This window comes from Pollicipes pollicipes, unplaced genomic scaffold (genome assembly GCF_011947565.3).
Source record: "Pollicipes pollicipes isolate AB1234 unplaced genomic scaffold, Ppol_2.1 Scaffold_5724;HRSCAF=6776_pilon_pilon_pilon, whole genome shotgun sequence".
Lineage (NCBI taxonomy): Eukaryota > Metazoa > Arthropoda > Thecostraca > Pollicipedomorpha > Pollicipedidae > Pollicipes > Pollicipes pollicipes.
In genome coordinates, this window is record NW_023596746.1 from 9812179 (window position 1) to 9831162 (window position 18984).

The 18984-nt window shown below is 50.8% G+C and overlaps 1 protein-coding gene across 1 annotated transcript in view; it reads right to left on the reverse strand.

The window, feature by feature from the left end:
• The window catches only part of LOC119102534 (serrate RNA effector molecule homolog), a 57789-nt gene that overhangs the window by 26751 nt on the left and 12054 nt on the right, over positions 1-18984 (reverse strand). Inside the window, 4 exon segments of the mRNA XM_037225918.1 lie at positions 1460-1941; positions 7488-7606; positions 14207-14412; positions 14869-14935. Coding sequence (XP_037081813.1) covers positions 1460-1941; positions 7488-7606; positions 14207-14412; positions 14869-14935 — 874 coding nt within the window.

Sequence of the window (18984 nt, forward strand, 5' to 3'; positions counted from 1 at the left end):
CGACCCTCAGACGTTACATAAAGATTCCGATAATGTGAAGCGATTACATGATAAGCGTCATCAGCTCACAACTTTCACTTCAATGGAAGCCAAGGCCACATCGGTTCAACTCTTAACATTACGTCAGATCTGGTTTCGAACATGTCATATATTATGGACCAGAGTAGATGATATAACTGACCCACCTGTCGTCTCAGTATGCAAACCACCCCGATGAGGCCCATAGCACGGATACCTTCCAAATGCGCTAGAGGCCAAATACGCCGTAATGGGGAACACCTGGACGTCCAATGCTGTCGGGCTTACTTCCGGAGGTGCGAGCTCGGCGGCTCGAGTTCAGACACTTCCGGCAAGCCCCGGCAAAAAATACCCCAGCAATGGTAAGCGTATTCAAAAGAAGGCTTTAGGATCACATCAAGTTGTGAATACTGAGCCTCGCATTCAACGGAAAACAAGACACAACACTTTTGCAGAAAAGACGACCCACGTGCCAAGCTGTCGTAAGCATCTGAACAGGCATCAAATGTGACAGTCCGTGGGCGAATGTTACAGCGCGCTGAAATATTCTCAAGTATAACGAGAGCGAGATTTAGCGAATTTCTTTCCTGCAGAGGCCATTCTAACCTTATGTTTATTAGCGTCTTTCCTGAGCAGCGCAGCGCTTCTCTACACTGCCGCTGTCGTCAATCGCACAGGAAATGAAATGTATCCGCAAGAAACTGGATAAAATGTCGGCAAAGAACATACATTGGTACGCGGAATATATCCACGTAATTCGGATGGCAGTTTTTCCACAGGCTCCGGGAATGCCGGTCCCTGTGACGATGTTCCCATTCAACGTGAAGTGAAGTCCACTGACGACCGCAGTAAATTAAACGTCCCCCGCAGGCCCTGGCATTGGGTAGCACCTATCTGTTACGACTGCTGCGGTTTGGGGAGAGAACTGCAGCGGTAATATCCGGCCAGCAAGAAGGCACCGGAGGCCGACGGTTCGCAGGGCTCGCAAGGCGACGGCCCAGCGAGCACAGAGAACGGTGTGCCCGTCACAGACCGACCGGGCCCGCTGGGGCCGGTCAGGCACCGCCCGCTTCTGCTCAGACTGGAGCAACGGCCATAACCCGACTGCCACCACGAGCGGTGGACCGCTCGGCGCGGCACACGAACGCAAACAAGCTGCACCCGTCTAATTCCAAGCGCTATGGACCGCTGTAGATATGGACCTTGACCTTGGATTTGTTGAGGAAAACATAAGTAAGGAAGAGGACTACACCACACGTGGGCACCGGAGAGAGGTGGCTGTTCAATGAAGGCACGGCATAAACACAGCGCTGAACAGTGCCGCCTGATGTACACCTGTGCGGTACCGGCAGGGCTATTGGCGCGTGCCGGCGCCAGACGGCGCCCGTCCTTGCGGCCGGCCCAGCCCAGGTCAGCCCTCTCCCCTCCCCGCTCCACTCACCGCCTCCACCTCTTGTTTGGTGATGGTAGGTGCCAGGTTGCGCAGGAAGATGGAGGTGGTCTTGTGCAGCGGACGTGGCCGCGGCTCCTCCTTGACCTTATCCTTGGCGTTATCATCGGTCGGCTTTTCGCCGTCTTCCTCGCGGCGCGCCTTCTCGGCCCCGTCGGCAGCCGGCGCCGGCTCCGCGGCGGTCGGTTCAGCGTCAAGCTTCGGTTTTGTCTCCGACCCCGGCTCCGCCCCCGTCTCCGTCCCCGGCACTGGCAAAGGCTCCGGCTCCGCCTCCGGCTCAGACCCCGGGTCAGGCTCCGGCACCGGCTCCCGCTCCGGTTCCGGATCGGCCTCAGCCGCCGGCTCGGCCTTGGCGCCGTTCTCAGCGCCCGGCGGCGCTGGCTCGCTCGGCTCGTCCGGCTCGTCGCTGTCGGACGAGCCGGAGCTAGAGCTGCTGCCACTGTTGTACTCGTACTTGCGCTTTTTAGTCTCCTCTGAAAGATAAGAAAAGGTCAGCACAGAAGAACGCAAATGATCATTGCTTTGTAACTCGCCAACGAGAAAATAATCAGCCACTTGACCAATCCACATGAGGACCTGAATTGAAGCATGCATTTCGAAGCGAGACCGCCTTTAACATTAAGTAAGACTTAACAGCTTAAGAGAAATAAATCCAGCGTCATTCAAACATTGGCCATCGGACTGTTAACGAATTTGCCCAATCAACCGGACTGGTTTATACATAATTGTATAATAGCGGCAAAATAGCGACTGCCTGGCGTCATCCTCCGAGTCGCTGGAGAAGCCACCTGTCGTTTAACACATTTCAAAGATTATGAGCAGCCGTGCCGACTTCTCCGCCATATGCTAACGCCACGCTTGGAGAATTGTAACTTGGACAGCAATAGGCGGATCGGTATGATGTACCCGCTGCTAGCACGCTTGGTGCCCTATACCTCGCCACGTCGCCTGGCCATCAGCGCCACTGTGGGACTACGCTGCCTGGCCATCAGTGCGAATGCGGGACCACGTTGCCTAGCCATCAGCAGGAATGCGAGACCACACCGCCTGGCCATCAGCGCGACCGCGGGACCACACCGCCTGGCCATCAGCACGACCGCGGGACCACACCGCCTCGCCATCAGCGCGAATGCGGGACCACGCCGCCTGGCCCTCAGCGCGAATGCTGGACCACGCCGCCGCCTGGCCATCAGCGCGAATGCGGGACCACGTTGCCTAGCCATCAGCAGGAGTGCGAGATCACACCGCCTGATCATCAGCTTGGCTGCGCGACCACGCCGGTGGGCCAAAGCAGCACACGGGGGCAGCCGTCACTTCCAGATCCCAGTCACGCTCTCAGTGAGAATGTCAGCGAAACGCGAGGCCTACGTGAAACGACGCGCCGCGCGGCCAGTGCGTGGATTGAAATTCCGGTCTCAGTCTGCGCAGCACCGCATATATTGCGACACTGCTCACATGCCTGATGAGGCGGGGAATTGGAAGAGAACAATCAAGTTTGGCTGGATGGGTTCCGACGTCATTTTTCCGTAACAAAGCGTAATGTCCAGTTCAGGCAGTTTCTTAAAACCATCCGCGATATGACATCCTTATCGTCGTATGGTGGTCCCACCTTTCTGGCGCCGAGCGACGTCCGAAAAGAGCTGAAAGGCATACGCCCGCATAACTGAATGCATTAAAGCAAGAGGTGCAGTGATACGTGAAAATTTCGGAAGACTTATAGATGTGAGTGCGTTGTCTGTGACTGACCAAACTACAGTTAGAAAGGCCATATTTTGCGCGGATATCAGTCTGTGATCGAAGCTCTGAGCCGGTATAGTTTTCATGATCAAATCTATCGCCTTGAGCCACAGCAAATAACATTCGGGGCCGGTCTAACGGCTTAACGAGGGTGACATGGACTGTTTTCCAGCCGATTTCTAACATCGCACGGGTCGTACACTGGCGTCGCTCAACGGGCTGCGAACGATAAATCCCGCGAGGCAACGGAGCTGGTCTCATCCATTTGGGAGCCCTGAGAGCCAGAGCCTTTGATCGCCCTCGCAGCTGAAATGGGGTACCGGTCCTAAAAAACCTCGCGACGGTCGGCGGATCCGCGGCTCTCCCTCGCGCGCGACGGTCGGCGGACCCGCGGCTCCCCTCGAGCGCGCGCGCGCGCGCCCGCTTGCGCACACCGGCCCATGCTAATGTCAATATCAGCTGATTACTTACTGATGGTATCCTTCATCAGTAGTAATCATCAGTAGATGGTATCCTTCATCAGTAGTAATAATGTATATATAATGTATGCATGTATGTGTGCATGCACGCACGCAAGTATGTATGTATGTATGGTGTCCAACCGCGAGGGGTTTCCGGGATAGACGCTGACAGCCACCACTGTTTCCACATTCACGTACTGTACGGGGTGGACGTTCTCACTTTTCCGCGACCTTGCTGGGCAGGCTCGACCATTTTCCTGCTGTCAAACGTCCCCTATAGCACACAAGCAAATTGCGGTCCTGTCCTGATGCATCGGCTCGTTGGCCAAAGGCCTGCTGCGCTGGTCCGGCGCGGGGCCGGACTGCCCAGCTGGGACGCCGGAGCGCAGCGGCTATTTAAAGGCCCGCCACGCTCGCGAACCCACTGCACCAGCACCAGATGGCAGAGCGTCCGTCCCGCGACAGCCAGATCCCCCCTCCGTATTGCTAATATCGCCTGGGTATGAGCCGCTCAAGGAATACCCTACCGGAGACAACCACTGGATCAAATATATTCATACTGCACTGGTCTGGGGGCTACCCAAACTGCGTCACCCAGCTGGCCGCCGTTAGAGCTCATGCCACCCTCGCGATGGCCTGTTGAGGAAGTGTCTTCCAAACGCACTTCCGAAGAAATGTGATCGCAATTTCCAGCAGGGGCGGAGAACATCACAGACAGCCAATTTTGATCACCTGTGGACCACTTCAAACAGGGTGGTGTTCGCACTGTCGGGTTTCCGTGCGGCGCAAGCGCCAGGTGGTGTGGTCTACCCACCGCAACACCAGGACGATTTAACACGGTTATCTCTCAGATTTTACCGAAAGCTGAAACCGACCGTTAGCTGATGCGTAGAATCCGCCTGACACCAAAAATAAATGTCAGTGACGCATAACGTTACAGGCGCTGTATGACCGCACAGGCGAAGCGCCCGAAAACCTCAATTGCTAATACCACTGGGTCGTGAGATATGCCCCGAGGCGTTTCCATAACTGGAGTCGACATTGGTGTGTTCTTAGCGCCCTTGCACAATATCAATGCACATGTTTTATCCGCGTTAACATTTTCAAAATTGCAGTGGTAAGTGCAGTACAATCGAAAAAGACACCTCGGTCAATTTAGCAAACAGGTGACCAAGGTGAATGGTAATCCCTTTAGCTTAGCATAACGTCCATTCGTAGCCATTTCAGTGTATTTTGCATGCTCTTTCCAAACCTGAATAAAATCTGGGGTACCGGTATCGTTCACCATGGCTCAAGACATGGCCGTGTCTCTTTTTTTATTTTTACATGGTCGTGTCTCTTTCTTTTATTCGGAAGCCGTCGAAATGATACACTTGTCTACCAACTGTCATGCGGTTAGACTGCATTCGCTGTTCGGATTTCTGTATAGTTTGCTACTGTGGGTTATATGGTGCGTTTCATCCATCTACCACAGCAGCAGCTCTGCCTGGCCTACGGGTCACGACTCATATACCCCGAGGCTATTATAAAGGGTAGGGTAGGGCTCAGTAACGCAGGATATATATATATATATATATATATATATATATATATATATATATATAGGGTAGGTCTTGAAGTAACGTCGATATGCGTTTGGCACCAAAGCGCGAAGAAAATACACGACAGACAATCACGCAATGCATTATCAGATTGTAAAACTCATTGAATACTGGCAACGATGGATAATTATAATGCAGATGAATTAACCCAACGAGCTGGGAGGGCGGGGGGGGGGGGGGTAGAATACTACCTTTACATAGAATGATAAACGACAAAGTGCCCACACAAAACACGCTACGTTTTACCCAGGCCTTCGGATGCTCAACGCACATTTGTGAAAATGGATAATTTCGCCCCTTCAGCAGTGTCTCCGACTTTGGCAGTTGGTCTCCGCAGGTCAGAAATTATTTTGGATGTCCTTCGGGGAAGGGGGGGGGGGGAGTTCGCAAATTGACTGCCACCAACCCGAGCGCGTATTAAAGATTGCGTGACGTAGTCTGCGAGCAGTCGGACACCGATCTGGAGTTTGACCTTATTTGAGCCGAGTCATGACAAACGGATATCAGAATTTGACACAAACGAGTTCAAGTAGAGTCCCACCTATCCTGTGAATTCCATGCCCAAATCGTCTTAGTTTTCAGATCTCTGGGGTCAAATTGACCCCACCCGAGCGCATCGCATTCAAGCGGCCAACTAAACGCGTGCTAACAGTGTTCATTTCCTTAAACTGCCCCGCTAAGCTATCAAATAAATCTTAACTTTCACACAAGAGTGAAGCATCCTAATATCATGTCTTTCCTTGCACTAATGTCCTTCATCCTAATACTAATGTCTGACCAAATGTGTTATAAACACGTTCCCAATAACTGTGTTGTGATTGGTACAATTAGGTTGCATAAAAAATAGGTGTAGCGCCTTTTCATTTTGACCCAGGCAATAGGCTATAACAGGCTATAAATATATATGATATTGACAATATATACACACACATATATATATATATATATATATATATATATACATATATATATAACATTATATAATAGGCAATATGCTAATGGGCTATGAATGGGCAAACCGTGCGCTGGAATTTTGCCGAGTGCCACTAATGCGTGGCATCCTGCAGAATATAAGACTAATTTTCGGCAAAATCGCTGGAAACCACAGTTTCGCCAAGCGAGATGGAGATATTTGTTACCTCAAACATTCTCCTGTTTCTTAGCGATGTTATGATAACGAGTAGGCTCTTCTATGATATCGCCAACGTCACTCCAAATTGTCGAGATGTTTAGCAACCTCCCCAAATGTGCAGCGTTCTAAGGACACACGTTGGCTATACCACGGAATATCGATAATACCTGGCGCAAGTTCGTGGTGCCACAGCCATCTGAACAAACCCAATGTCGAGATAACCCTCCTGAATCACACTTTGCACCCCGTTGTCCAGGCCGGACGGATATGGTAGTCAACCGCCCTGATCGCTCCACGCAAGAATCACGCTCGTGCGGCGCGCCATTTAACCGATCCACCGTCGACTGCCTGTACCAAGCTAGCCCTGAGGCCCGCTGAAACCGGTGCGGGCGCGCCCCGCGAGGGTCTGGCACTGGACACTTGGTATGCGACGACGGAAACGACGAGGATCGCGCGGAACTGGAGACAGAGGGGCGTTGCCCCAAAGATCAAGTTGATCATAAGATCAATTCGTTCCAGGTCCATTGATTATATATATATATATATATATATATATATATATATATATATATATATATATACACACCTCCCGGAAAGACAACATAGGAAAGGTTACCACCAGACTAAAAAGCTAAGAACGGACATACATAAAAGTTAAAAAATGACCTCTGACCTATGTCACGAGAGTAGCTGATTCCAAATTGATCCAAGTGAACTTTTCTTTTTTCCATTTCATTGCACTAATTTTTGCCATCTCGAAAATATGTACAATGAGGATATCCACCGATGATCACGGGTGCTGCGTCGCTAGGAACATACAAATGCCAACCCCAGTACTGAGGTCGTCCTGAAAGAGAACGCCTTGGCGCATATCTCGTGACCCATAAATGGGAGGGACCTGATATCGTGTCAGAGGGACCTGATATCCCTGCCACAAGGACCTGATATCGTGTCAGATGGATTTTAAGCATGAGATAGCCCCAGGTACCAATTTTCAGTGAAATCCAAGACATGACCGAGTCAGCCGTGCCGCACTGGGTGGGAGATTGCACCAGATGTCTCGTGCCAAGTCGGACCTGACCACTCACCTCCCTTCTTCTTCAGGAACTCCTTGGCTTTCTCTTGGAGCTCGCGCTGCTCCTCAGTCATGGGCAGCTTGGACAGGTCCTCGGACTTCTTCTCCTCGTCCTCCTTCTTCCTCTTGTTCCTGAAAGGCGGCTGATGTAAGAGTAGGACGGCGGAGCGCGCCGCCCCGCCGGCGGCACGGCCGCGTCACAGCGTCAGCCCTGAGAGGATGCCCGGGCCCACGCACGGATCTCCCCACCCCACCCCCGCTCCGGCAATGACTCGGAACGGTAAACCTGCTGTCTTAGGGCGAAACGGAGCAGAAGGCACTCGCAGCTTTAGTTCTAAAACACACTCAATACATAGCTACCGAGCGGTGTGTTTTCTTGTCCTCCGCCGCAGCCCCCACCGTAAACGTGGTGGCACACTACGCCCGGCAGGACCCACGGGCTGCGCAGGCTGCATCATCCACCGCCAGTAAAGGACTCCATGGTTCCGGTAAACCAATGGTTACCCATATAGAATGGGTGACGGATTGGGTTGGTTACATTTTTGGGGAAAACACGGGTATAAGTACGGGTATGGGTACAACATTTACGACACATCGGGTCGATACTTCAAGACCCATTGCACGATGTTTCCGCTGGCGCTTCTAAGTCAAGACAGGCATGTGCAGGCTTACTCCGCTGCGCTTAAAGAAGAAATCGTATTGCCTATGTTTTGCAGTTGGATTCACAACCCTAGCTCTTCCGGGTGCCGAGATGTGGTTTGTAAAATAAGAAAACTGTCGGTAACGGCCAAATCCACCTTGCTGGCTCTCGTACGTGTGACACGCAGCACGTGCGACATTAAAATTCACGCCACGTGGTAGTTTGGTCGAATGTCTGTCGGTTGCAGGCCACTCACCAGTCGCTCATTGCCCCGGGTGCCGAAGCTTTTAAGTTTGTGAAAAGTACGAGATTCAATCTCTCCGGAGCGCGTGGGTGTGACGCATAAGCCGTGCGCACGCAAAGGTGGAAACACACGACTGGCCGTTTAATTCCTCATCGCGGCATGCCGGTCCCGTGTCGTTACATGCCCTCGGTGCGGAAATAAGGCATCAAACGTAAAAACCGACGAAATCAGCTAAGTGCATCATCACGGGAAGTGTACGCTTGACACACATTATACTTGCAATTAGGAAGGGGAGACAGCAAGTTTTGGGAATAAGCGTCCCCTTTTTCTTATAATTCGAAGCCCAAATGCTGGGACGGTGCCACGCCAACATTGCTTCTCAAAGGATGCCATCTTCCAGCTAAGAATGCCGTAACCCAAGGACACGTGGCGCCAAGTTTAACAACAATCGGCAAACTCCAGCCGTCTCAGCGTAATGACAAAACAGTGACACGACGACTTGTCCCAACCACGTGCGCCTGCTCGAAGACCGCGAAACGGTCTTCAAAGGAGCATTCAGCGGACCTATCGGCGCCCGGTTACAGTTCCTTGATGGCGCCCCGGCACGGGAGCGTCTCTAACGAGTATTGAATGGCCAATATGTTTTCAAATCGTTAACCAACACAATGCAGTTTACGGAACCTATTGGGCTCTGGTGTTATTGAATATCGCCACACAAAGCCGCTAGGCACGGCGAGACACCAGCCCAACCGCACCAAGCGCAGCGGTCAACTCCCTGACCCCGGCAGGTGCGACGGGACGCCTCCCTGACCCCGGCAGGCACGGCGAGACACCAGCCCGACCGCACCAAGCGCAGCAGTCACCTCCCTGACCCCGGCAGGTGCCACGGCGCGCCACCCTGACCCTACTGTCCAAGTACAGCGGGACCTTCGTGCTCCTGTCAGGCAGTGTGACATCACTCTACCCCTGACAGGTACAGTGGGACCCCACCCCCAGCCCCTGACAGGTACAATCGGACACCAACCGGCTCTGCCGGGTAAAATGGGCCCTCACTGTACCACTGTCAGGTGCAGTGGAGACCCGGCCTGCGCGTGGCAGGAGCCGTGTGGCGTCGTACCCCGACGGCGGCCGTTCCGCTCGCCGCCGAGGCGGACGTGGCCGGCGGGCCGACAGCGTACGTGCCGCCACGGACCATAATAAAAGCCAATGGGCGCCGATCCAATATGGGCCGGCGCGGACGACGGCCGGCCACCGGGAGCGGCGCGCGGCGATCAGGCGGCGGCGGTCGGGAGCGCCGCCGCCTGATGGGCGCAAACCGGCCCGGCCGCCGAAGTGTGCCGCTCGGGCGCTGATGACCGGCTCTAACGACCCGGCGCCCGGACGGAGCGCCGCGCGTCCACCTGGCACCCGGCGAAGAGCTGGGAAGATGCGACGCCCCGGCGGATGTGTGCGAAGATAAGACACGCAGATGATGCGCGTTCCAAAAATGGCTTGTGGCGGTCTGACGGAGGGCTGGGCAGACCTGCGCCCCTAAGGTGGATGTGGTGAAAACCTGATAACCTGACGACGGACGGGCTCAGCCTGACTGCGGCGGGAGGGGGGAGGGGATCGGCACTTTCTGAGCCTAAGACGACCGATGCTTCACTAGTCCAACAGCACACATCATCAACTCGATGGTATCCGACGCATCCGACGGTAACGCGGTATGCACTTTTGGTTGGTCCGACTGTCCAAATTCCGACGCCATCTCCGGCCGTTTGTGCGCCGTCCTCCGGGCATTGGCTCTACGGGGCTGAGTATATGCTTTGGACCCGCTGCCACAGCGCGCCTCACTCAATCTCGCTGCGTTGCTGATACGCCGGATCAAAGCTCCCACACTGCCAGACATCAGCATGCTGCAAACCCGCCCTATCTGCTTTCATGTGAGTTATTGTTCTCGAAAGACGCGCCTGGATTCCATAACGGAGGCCATTTGGCCACCCGGGTTAGACTCAACCTCATAAGAGACACCTCTTTCCAGATAGCGCGAGAGACGGATATGCGGTATCAAACGGAAAAACATCAAAGGGAAACGACACATGGGGGCTGCTTAAGAAGCTCACCCGAGGTGGCGCGGCTTTGGTCGCGCAAATAAACACGTGAGCTGGGACAACAGGGGAAACCAGACGCCACACCAAAGGAACACAACCATTCATCATTCCTTGCCTTCTGCGCTTGACACATGCATCCTACCTAACGGCTTACTGGACGTTGAAAGAGGAATGTGTTATCCTATCCTAGACGTGCTTTCTGCGTGGCTGACGCGATTAAAGCAAGCGCCTTTCCCCAAACAACCGAGACGCCGTCTCCGGTTCTCTAATCTGACTATGTACTTTTCAAACATCGTCTCTGTCACTTTGTAGCCGTTGCCGGCTATTTCACGCCTACATTTTACTATCATTCATATCAACAGGCGCAATGCCAGCCACGTAGGTTCTGGAAGAGTCGTATCAACGTGTGTGACGTATGCAACATATGAAGCCCTCGTCAGGTGTCGGACGAGCAGATACAAGTTCAGTCCATCATTTTTTCGTACACACCTACGTAATATGCATGCAAATGAGTGCGAGACAATATGCTGAAATGTCAGCCGTCAGTACAGGTCCCTTACCTGTAACTCCTGAAATTCGAGAATTAGACGCAAATAGTTTAAGCACTGCAAAATTATGCGTTAAGTCACTGGCAAAAAGAAGCTGAATCATCTCAAAACCAAATTCATCAGAATCATTCTCTGCCATTTTTCCACAAACAGAATATTTCAAGCTACACTTTTACGTCCACTTTTCAATAAAGTCGAGTACCGAAAATAACATGCGACAGAGGACAACTATATCCAGCACCTAAACTATACAATCTAAATCTAGACGGAATTCCATCCAGCGCATGTGGAAAAATCACGGGGCATCTGGTTGAGCTATTACATCGTGCGATAAGGACGCGTATAAGGCACTTTGCGCCCATACTGACGTGTTGCGTAATTAGCGTCGAGTGCATATTGCAGAGAATCCTATCGCCTTAAGGAATTCCAAAAGCTTGCCTACCTCAATCACGCACCAATCATCGCTAAACTCATGACGGCAACCCTCTGTTACCCGCCCTATGAATCGCGTCGTCCGAGATAATGCCAAAGCTCATCACGAAAGTGACATCTCATCGCTTGACTGAATGACGTGAAGTACGTTAAGAGGTTCACCATAGCGTGAGCAGTTTGGCCTGGCTCCGCCAGACAGCGGGTAACTGTGCGCTCCATGCGTGATCGTGCGGAGACCGCACTGTGGAATTTTTGCGCGCCTTGATTTGCGAAAGCGCGAGGGCCACTAGCCTACATGCGGTTGCATCGCCCAGGGCTTGATGTTAAATCATGCGTTTCACTTGTGCTGCCACTTCCACCGTGCGAAAGTTTCGAAGTGTGCGTGAACATATTTAACAGGGAGAGGAGTGGCACGGGTGCCCGGAGTCTGTGCCCCCGTCCCCGTTTAGCAGCATCCGCGAGCTCATTTCCCGGGCATGCCTGCGTGACTTCGAGGTCCTTAAAAGCACGACCCTTTTCACCACCCTGTCACGCACAGTCAGGCAAACCCAAATTTTGTTTAACGGGACAAGCGGGGTTAAAACGTTTCAGAGTTGAGACCCTGCTCAATGAGCCTACATAATGAGGAGTTAATCCTCATCCCGTGTTCCAATAAAACAGCGCTTTCGAGAAAACAATTAACTGGACCATAAAAACAGACGGACGTGCGGGCAACGTGAAGGACCGAATGCCAGTCACTCACGAGCGCCCACCCGACACCGTCAGTCGATTCACCCGTGTATGTAAACGTATACCTGTCATAACATGCCAACTGCTCTGAAGTTCTCGACCGAAACACGTCTGGGCGGACATGACCTTTCTTCAGTTCAGACAGCGGCGTGTCACTTATTGGCGGGGCTAGATGCCACGGCGGCTGGCAAATGTTGCACTAACATCATACTACGCAGTCGCATACCGCTTGCATAGAACAGACTCCCAATCCCAACACAAAAGCGGCCGGCACGCTACACAGACTCGCCTCAGAACAATACCACCCGCCGTCTTGAGAACACCGCATCATATGCGGGATGCACATAGCATTGGCGTAACTTGTATGCAAAGCACATGCCTAACAGCTCAAGTCCCGCAGAAAGCGGTGGCTCGTGGGCTTCTGCATTAGGGCTCAAAGTCAGCAACATCCGAAAAGCACCCGTGCCAATGCGAAGTGCAACATTGTGGAGAGCGTTTAAGGTGTGTGTGTAACGTTCGCCAGCATTGTCATAAAAAACGGGCATAGTCAAGTGTGGAACGAACGAGAGAACGATACAGCAGTAGCGTGTTACTATCTGCTCCATAAGACGCACGTGCCAGCACGTTTTAAAATGTGTAATGTCTTGAAACACTTACCACGCAGCACTTTCCGCTAAGTTCTATAGGTGAGCCGATGGTGAGGATAGCACAAGAATTGCAACCGTTCCTAGCGATGCACTCGAAGGGACATCTAGACAATGTCTACGACGACAAAAATGCATCACAACGGTCCTTGATCCGAAGAACTCAAACCCAGTAGCTATGCTCCATCTTTCAGGTTGGGCCACGGCCAACTGAAACTGCCACTCCAGTGACGGAACACTGGATGTAGTCGTGTCCAGACGTGTCAAAATCGTGTAATCGTGAGCCCAACCGTGTCAAACCATCCATAAGCAGAGCCTGACCAACGGACCGTGAACTTGACGGTATCTTTCGGATATGAAACTGTCCCCGTTAGCTCAAAAAACTCGATCAGCTAACAAGTTCTGTAAAAATGCGCCCATAAAACCACGTACACCATGATGCGTATGAAGCTAAATTATACTATAGCGCCATGTCGTGTCACACGTGCCTTGGATGTCACAACGACGCCCGATCATCAGGAGAGGTCTGAGTCACGACAGTTGTGCCATGTACACGCGCGCCTTAGAAAATTAGAGTTATTGGAAAAGAGATGCTCAGCTTGGCTGGTGCAGCAGGTAGTTTGAGGGGTATGGAACCGTGAAACATACGATTAAGTTCATAAGTTCATCAAGATCAAGTACATACTGAAACCATTTTCAGTGATTGAAAGGATTGGGACTATTCACCCGGTCTCATTGTTCCCGTATCTACACCAGGCTGGCTGCTCCCATGCTCAATGCGTCCTGCTCCTATACCGAGTTTTACTTGTGCACATATTCTAAGGTGGGTTGCCAGCAATGCTTGCAGCAATATAGTAATGCCAGCAATGGGTACTATCCATCTGTCTCCCCCCCCCCCCCCCCCTCCTCAACTCAAGGAAGAAATCGAAGCCATTCGTGCCAGCTTACAGCTTGATAACGTGCACTTCCGTTATTGCGTCAGAATCTATATATGTGCGTTGTAATCTTACACTGTATATACGCTTTTCTGCCCAAATGTGCAGGAACACAAGAATCGATGTTCCCCAAAACGCCTTGAGACGGAGCCCCCAAAACTACATCTGTGACATTGTAGACAATTTCTTGTTGGATGTTTTCCGAAACGTTTTAATGACGAGGAGGATTCAGCGTCCGCCACATGTCTGAAATAACCTATCCGCGCGCTCAGACAGTGGGTAACGGCTGGACAGGCCGCCGTTCTGACAAATACTTACACCTACTGCCCGCCAACGCGGCGGTCTCCGAGCTGTGCCCACATCCGGCCGTCCGGGACAGCCGCCGGCGCGCGCGCCGCCCACGCTATTTGCCCGCGAGGAGTGCACCGAGCCCGGACGGCGGAGGCGAGGTCAGATCTGACACCACTCACTGGTCAGCGAGGACGAACGGCTTGGCGTCGCGCCGCTCAGCCGGCTCGTCGTCGGGAAGGTCGAGCACGGTGAGGTCAAAGTCGGAGCCACCCTCCAGCTTGATGACGACCGAGTCGAGGAAGCGGAGCAGCGCGTCCGCCTGGTCGCCGTCCAGCCGCACCTGGCCGGCCGTGCTGAGAAGCTCGGTGAACACGTCCACGCGCCGCTGAGGACCGCCGGCGGAGCGCGGCGTCAGTCGGGACCTCCACGCGCCTCGGTCGGCGACCCCGCCGACGGCAGAGGCGCCCCCGCGCCGCGGGTGGGGGGCTTTTTTAAACAAAAACATCCCTCTACTTTTAAACATGCACATAACAATGTGTATGACAGTGCTCCGGCAGACAGATATGCCTCCACATTATATTGGTGAACACCACATCAACATAACAGACGACTAAATACCGCTGTTCCAAGGAACGGCATGCCCTACATGCCCATTACATTTGTACAAAGCTGCGCTGCGAGATAATCTAATTGCTGAAAATGAGCGCAGTATTCCGCAAACTCAGACAACTGAAAGAACGATCACGATTCTTTAACCAGCGTGTTACGTTAGCAATGCACGGCAAAGTGTAAATCATTACCGGTGCAGTGCATTAGTACTTGGTGGTAAGGGAGCACTCACCTTCAGGTTGCTCACTTGCTCGTCCTGCCGCTTGACGCACTCCTCTGGGTGGTACTTGGCCTTAAACCTGTCCGTCAAAGAACAGCGGCATTAGCGCACGGTGGCCGGCCGGCAGGCGAGTAGCGACAGCGTGCGCCGCGCTCTAGGTGGCGGCCACCAGCCCACCCACTGCTGCATGGCGCTTGAATAAATACTATTGCACTGACTGTGAAAACCCCCAAGCTTTTCCAGCTATCTGAAAAGGCGAACGTTAGAAGGTGGAAAGCATATCGCTATATTTTTACATAACAAATCGTCGCAAATGGTAATCCGAAACCTTACTGTCAAATGTAATGAAGTACCCAAATGTCATTACACCAAAACGGGATTTAGGCGAATGGCGATCAAACGAATGGAAATCACGGAATGGTTAATCAAACAAATGCCCTCAGTCGAAATGTAAGTTTGACAAGAGGCAATTTGACGAACGCGAACTCTCCAAATTGGTCATTTGGCTGAATTCATTTTGAAGAAATGTGAATCGACGAACGCAAACTACCTGATACGGTAACGGCCGTACAACGTCCGCGAATTACATTACACACTGGGAGCATTGCTGGTGAGGCGTAACCAATATTCCTAAGGACATGCAGCCATTTGATTTTGTTTGACTTGTTCAGTTTTTTTTATAAAGCCGCATGTATCCACGGAAGAATAGCCTCCACCTCTCTGGCCTCATATGACACGTTACAGGTAACATCTGTCGATGTTCACCAGAGCTATCCGATAAATGCTCTTGCGGTCACAGTAGTGTGAACCCAATTTAGCCATTCCAGTCACCTTCGCCGTTGCTCGGTCACACCCTATGACAAAGTTTGACAAGTGCTTTCCAGAGCCATTTCTGCTGCGACTCTAGCTTGCTAGTTTTCGAAACAGTAAAGGGCCTGCTCAGGCCTACCCTCGAAGAGTTCCTCTTAAAAGCACCCACAAGGCGAAGACTGCAGGGCCTTTGTTTACAGCCCATTTACCTTTCGATGCGCGAAGCACAAGACTGAAGAACGTTCAGCTAATCATAATCATCTTTGACCGATGAGTTTGTCGGCTAATGAGAATTCAACTGACGACCACTTCGAATAACTAGCATTTCACTAAAAAACATTTCAGCAACTTGGTATTTGGTAAGTATGCAGTTTAACTTATTCACATTTCGTCAACTTGACACGCTGGCGAAAAGGCCTCGCGGCAAATCGTTCATGACTTTTAGCATACCACCTAGTCAACACTACAGCAAAAAGGCACATCAATAAAGCAACATTTCTTGAACGCATTCGCGAGAAAAAAAACAAGCAGCTGAATGCATTTCGATAATTTGTGCGACCTCGACTGCAGCCGGGCGCGGTCACGTCGGCGGGGAAGCGTCGGACAGTCGCCATTCGACTAGAACGCTGTAAAAATAAAACCTCTGCTCAAAAATCTGCGACTATATTCGCTGCTATTAAAGTGGCACATGCTGTACAAAGGACCCTCTGGCTTATTTGTAAATATTTGATGTCACTGCTTTGTTTGTCACTTTGTTTGTTTGTCACTTTGATAAATGTTTCCACGCATTTATCGTTTGCGCCTGCCAAAAAAAAAACATGATGATTCCAAGACATCTAATGAAATATCAGTGGAGCATTCGCCCGAAGAATTGTGTACAAATTGAAAAGTAAAAAGGTTGCATTCGGCCGCGACTAGAGAATACGTGTTCCTAGTGTTTGTTTCATTCCATTTGGCAGTGACGCGACTGATCTCCCGGGTATTCATATATTGTGATTACTTCAAGCACGGCATTCAGTCAGTAGTAACTAACTTTTGATCCACCGCCAATGCTTGACACCATTCATTGATTTGCTGATGATGCAAATGTTGTGTTCGTGTTGAATTCCGTTTAATGAGAGTGGTTTTGAATGTTCTGCGGAAATACCCCACGGAAGCTCACAATCGCATGCACGCTCCGAACGCAGTCCAAACCCACGCAAGCTGGCATGCACGAATGATTTTTGCACAAAGGGTGTCTTTTTTCTGATACAAATTGCATTGCACTGTGTATTGTAAGCTTTAGACACCACAACTGTCATTTACGACAGGTAACAGGGCGTGTTAAAGTATTTTTTGGGCCCAAGTCTGTTCGATGAGACCGCCTAGGATGCACAAAACACGTACTTAACAGTTTTCTTGGTTTGTGACGGTTTTTCATTGCAATGCCTCGCTTGACACGGACTGTTTTGACGCGCATGTCAAACGCACGTCAAGAGCGGTGACGTCATTAGTTTTGTTTCAATGGCCGAGTGGTGAGCGTGTCGGACCCCACGTGGGGGGTGGGGGGATTCGAATCCCAGTTGGGCTGATACCCATGGGTGCTAATATGCCAATGCGGTCGCTGGCGCTCCATGAAATGGGCGCGACGTGCGTTTGGTTCCATTTTATGAAATAAAAAGGTAACGTGTGATATGTACGTGCATATATGTACACATATATAATACATATATACCATACATATATATATATATATGTATATATATAATACATATATATTATATATATATATATATATATATATATATATATATATCAGGGTGCTCGAGTAAAAACTGAAGATGGCTTGCTCGCTGCACAGAAAACCATACCTGATCCCGTGCGAGGCGCCAAAATATGCAACACAAATTTAGTTAGCTCATAGTCCCTAGAGGAATGCCAATTTTGAAAATCCAGACCAGATTTGGAAAAGGAGACTGACAAACTACTTCATAAGACGTACACGCGTCATGATGGCGTCACGTGCTAACAGTACGTATGAACTGATTTCAGGTCGCACTATCCATCAAGACAATTATGTGAAGTGAGACATGTGCCGTTTTCACGAAGGATTACGGAACGAGATTATACAGGTTTCCGTAAAGATATCAGCTTTCATTTTCTAACGGCGCAATTTTATCAGCGATTTTCGGCAATTTTTTGCAGTTTTAGAAACATCTCTGCAGACGTATGTTTTGATAAAATTGCGGTTGGCTGGCTAAAATTAGATCATGCCTTTAAGAGGATGTACTACACCCCATTTCTCCCTATCGAAACATAGCAAAGTTTAAAAAAAAACAGCCGGTGACATGCCTGACGCAGAGGCGACAAAGCAATCTCCACTGTCTTGGCAGCGTCCATCTTCATAGGCGTACAGCACGAACAGAGCTTACATACCTTGACATGAACCACGATGAATGCTCCTTGAATTTAATGATCCGCAAAGTACGCTTTGCCCCACATAGCCCGACGTGAACATCAATGGCGCAGCCAGCATCCAACCAGTCCACTCGGCTGACTGCCAGGCCTTGTATTGGCCTAGAATTTGGGCGAACCAAAGCCGTGGACTGAAGAAAAGTGCCTATCAAGAGTTTCGTTTCGTGTAATACACTCATTATTAGCCAGATGCACACACCTCAGCAAAATATCAATGGCATTGCATGAAAAAATCATAAATATCTATCATTAGATCGGAAGCGAAAACGTGGCTAAAAGGATGAGATTTCGGGTGATGCACGGATTTGCGCCACGCGACGCGTGCTTGATTTCGCATGCAAATCATTCGGTTTCTTGCAAGTTGTAAAGGGATTCTAACCAAAGAAATACTAAAATGATTGGAATGATGACACCTAAGCCACCCTTACAGTCACCGTACAGGAATGTGATAAAGATTTGGACGCAAAGATTGACGATTCTGTGACTTAGACGCAAAATAAAATTAGTCGGGGTAAAACTGCGAATAAATTTGCCTAGCTATCTGCCTGGGTTGCCCATAATTCGCTCGGTGTGCCTTAATTTGTCCATTTTGCCTGCGAGGCAAAATGTTATTTTACAGCTGGTGTCCCTCCTTCGATTACACACATCTGCTTGTAATTCAACATGGGTGTTGCCCATCTAGTGACATAAGATATCTACAAAAACAAACCTTTCTTTGTCCGGGTGTTACATTACACAATTTAAATTTAGAGGTTCATTCTAAAAAACTGTATTTTCAGCGCATTGATCCATCCTGAACACGGACGGCAATGCCTATGTTATTTTTAATGGCCCACAAAACATTGCCTTCCAGCCGCTTTTACC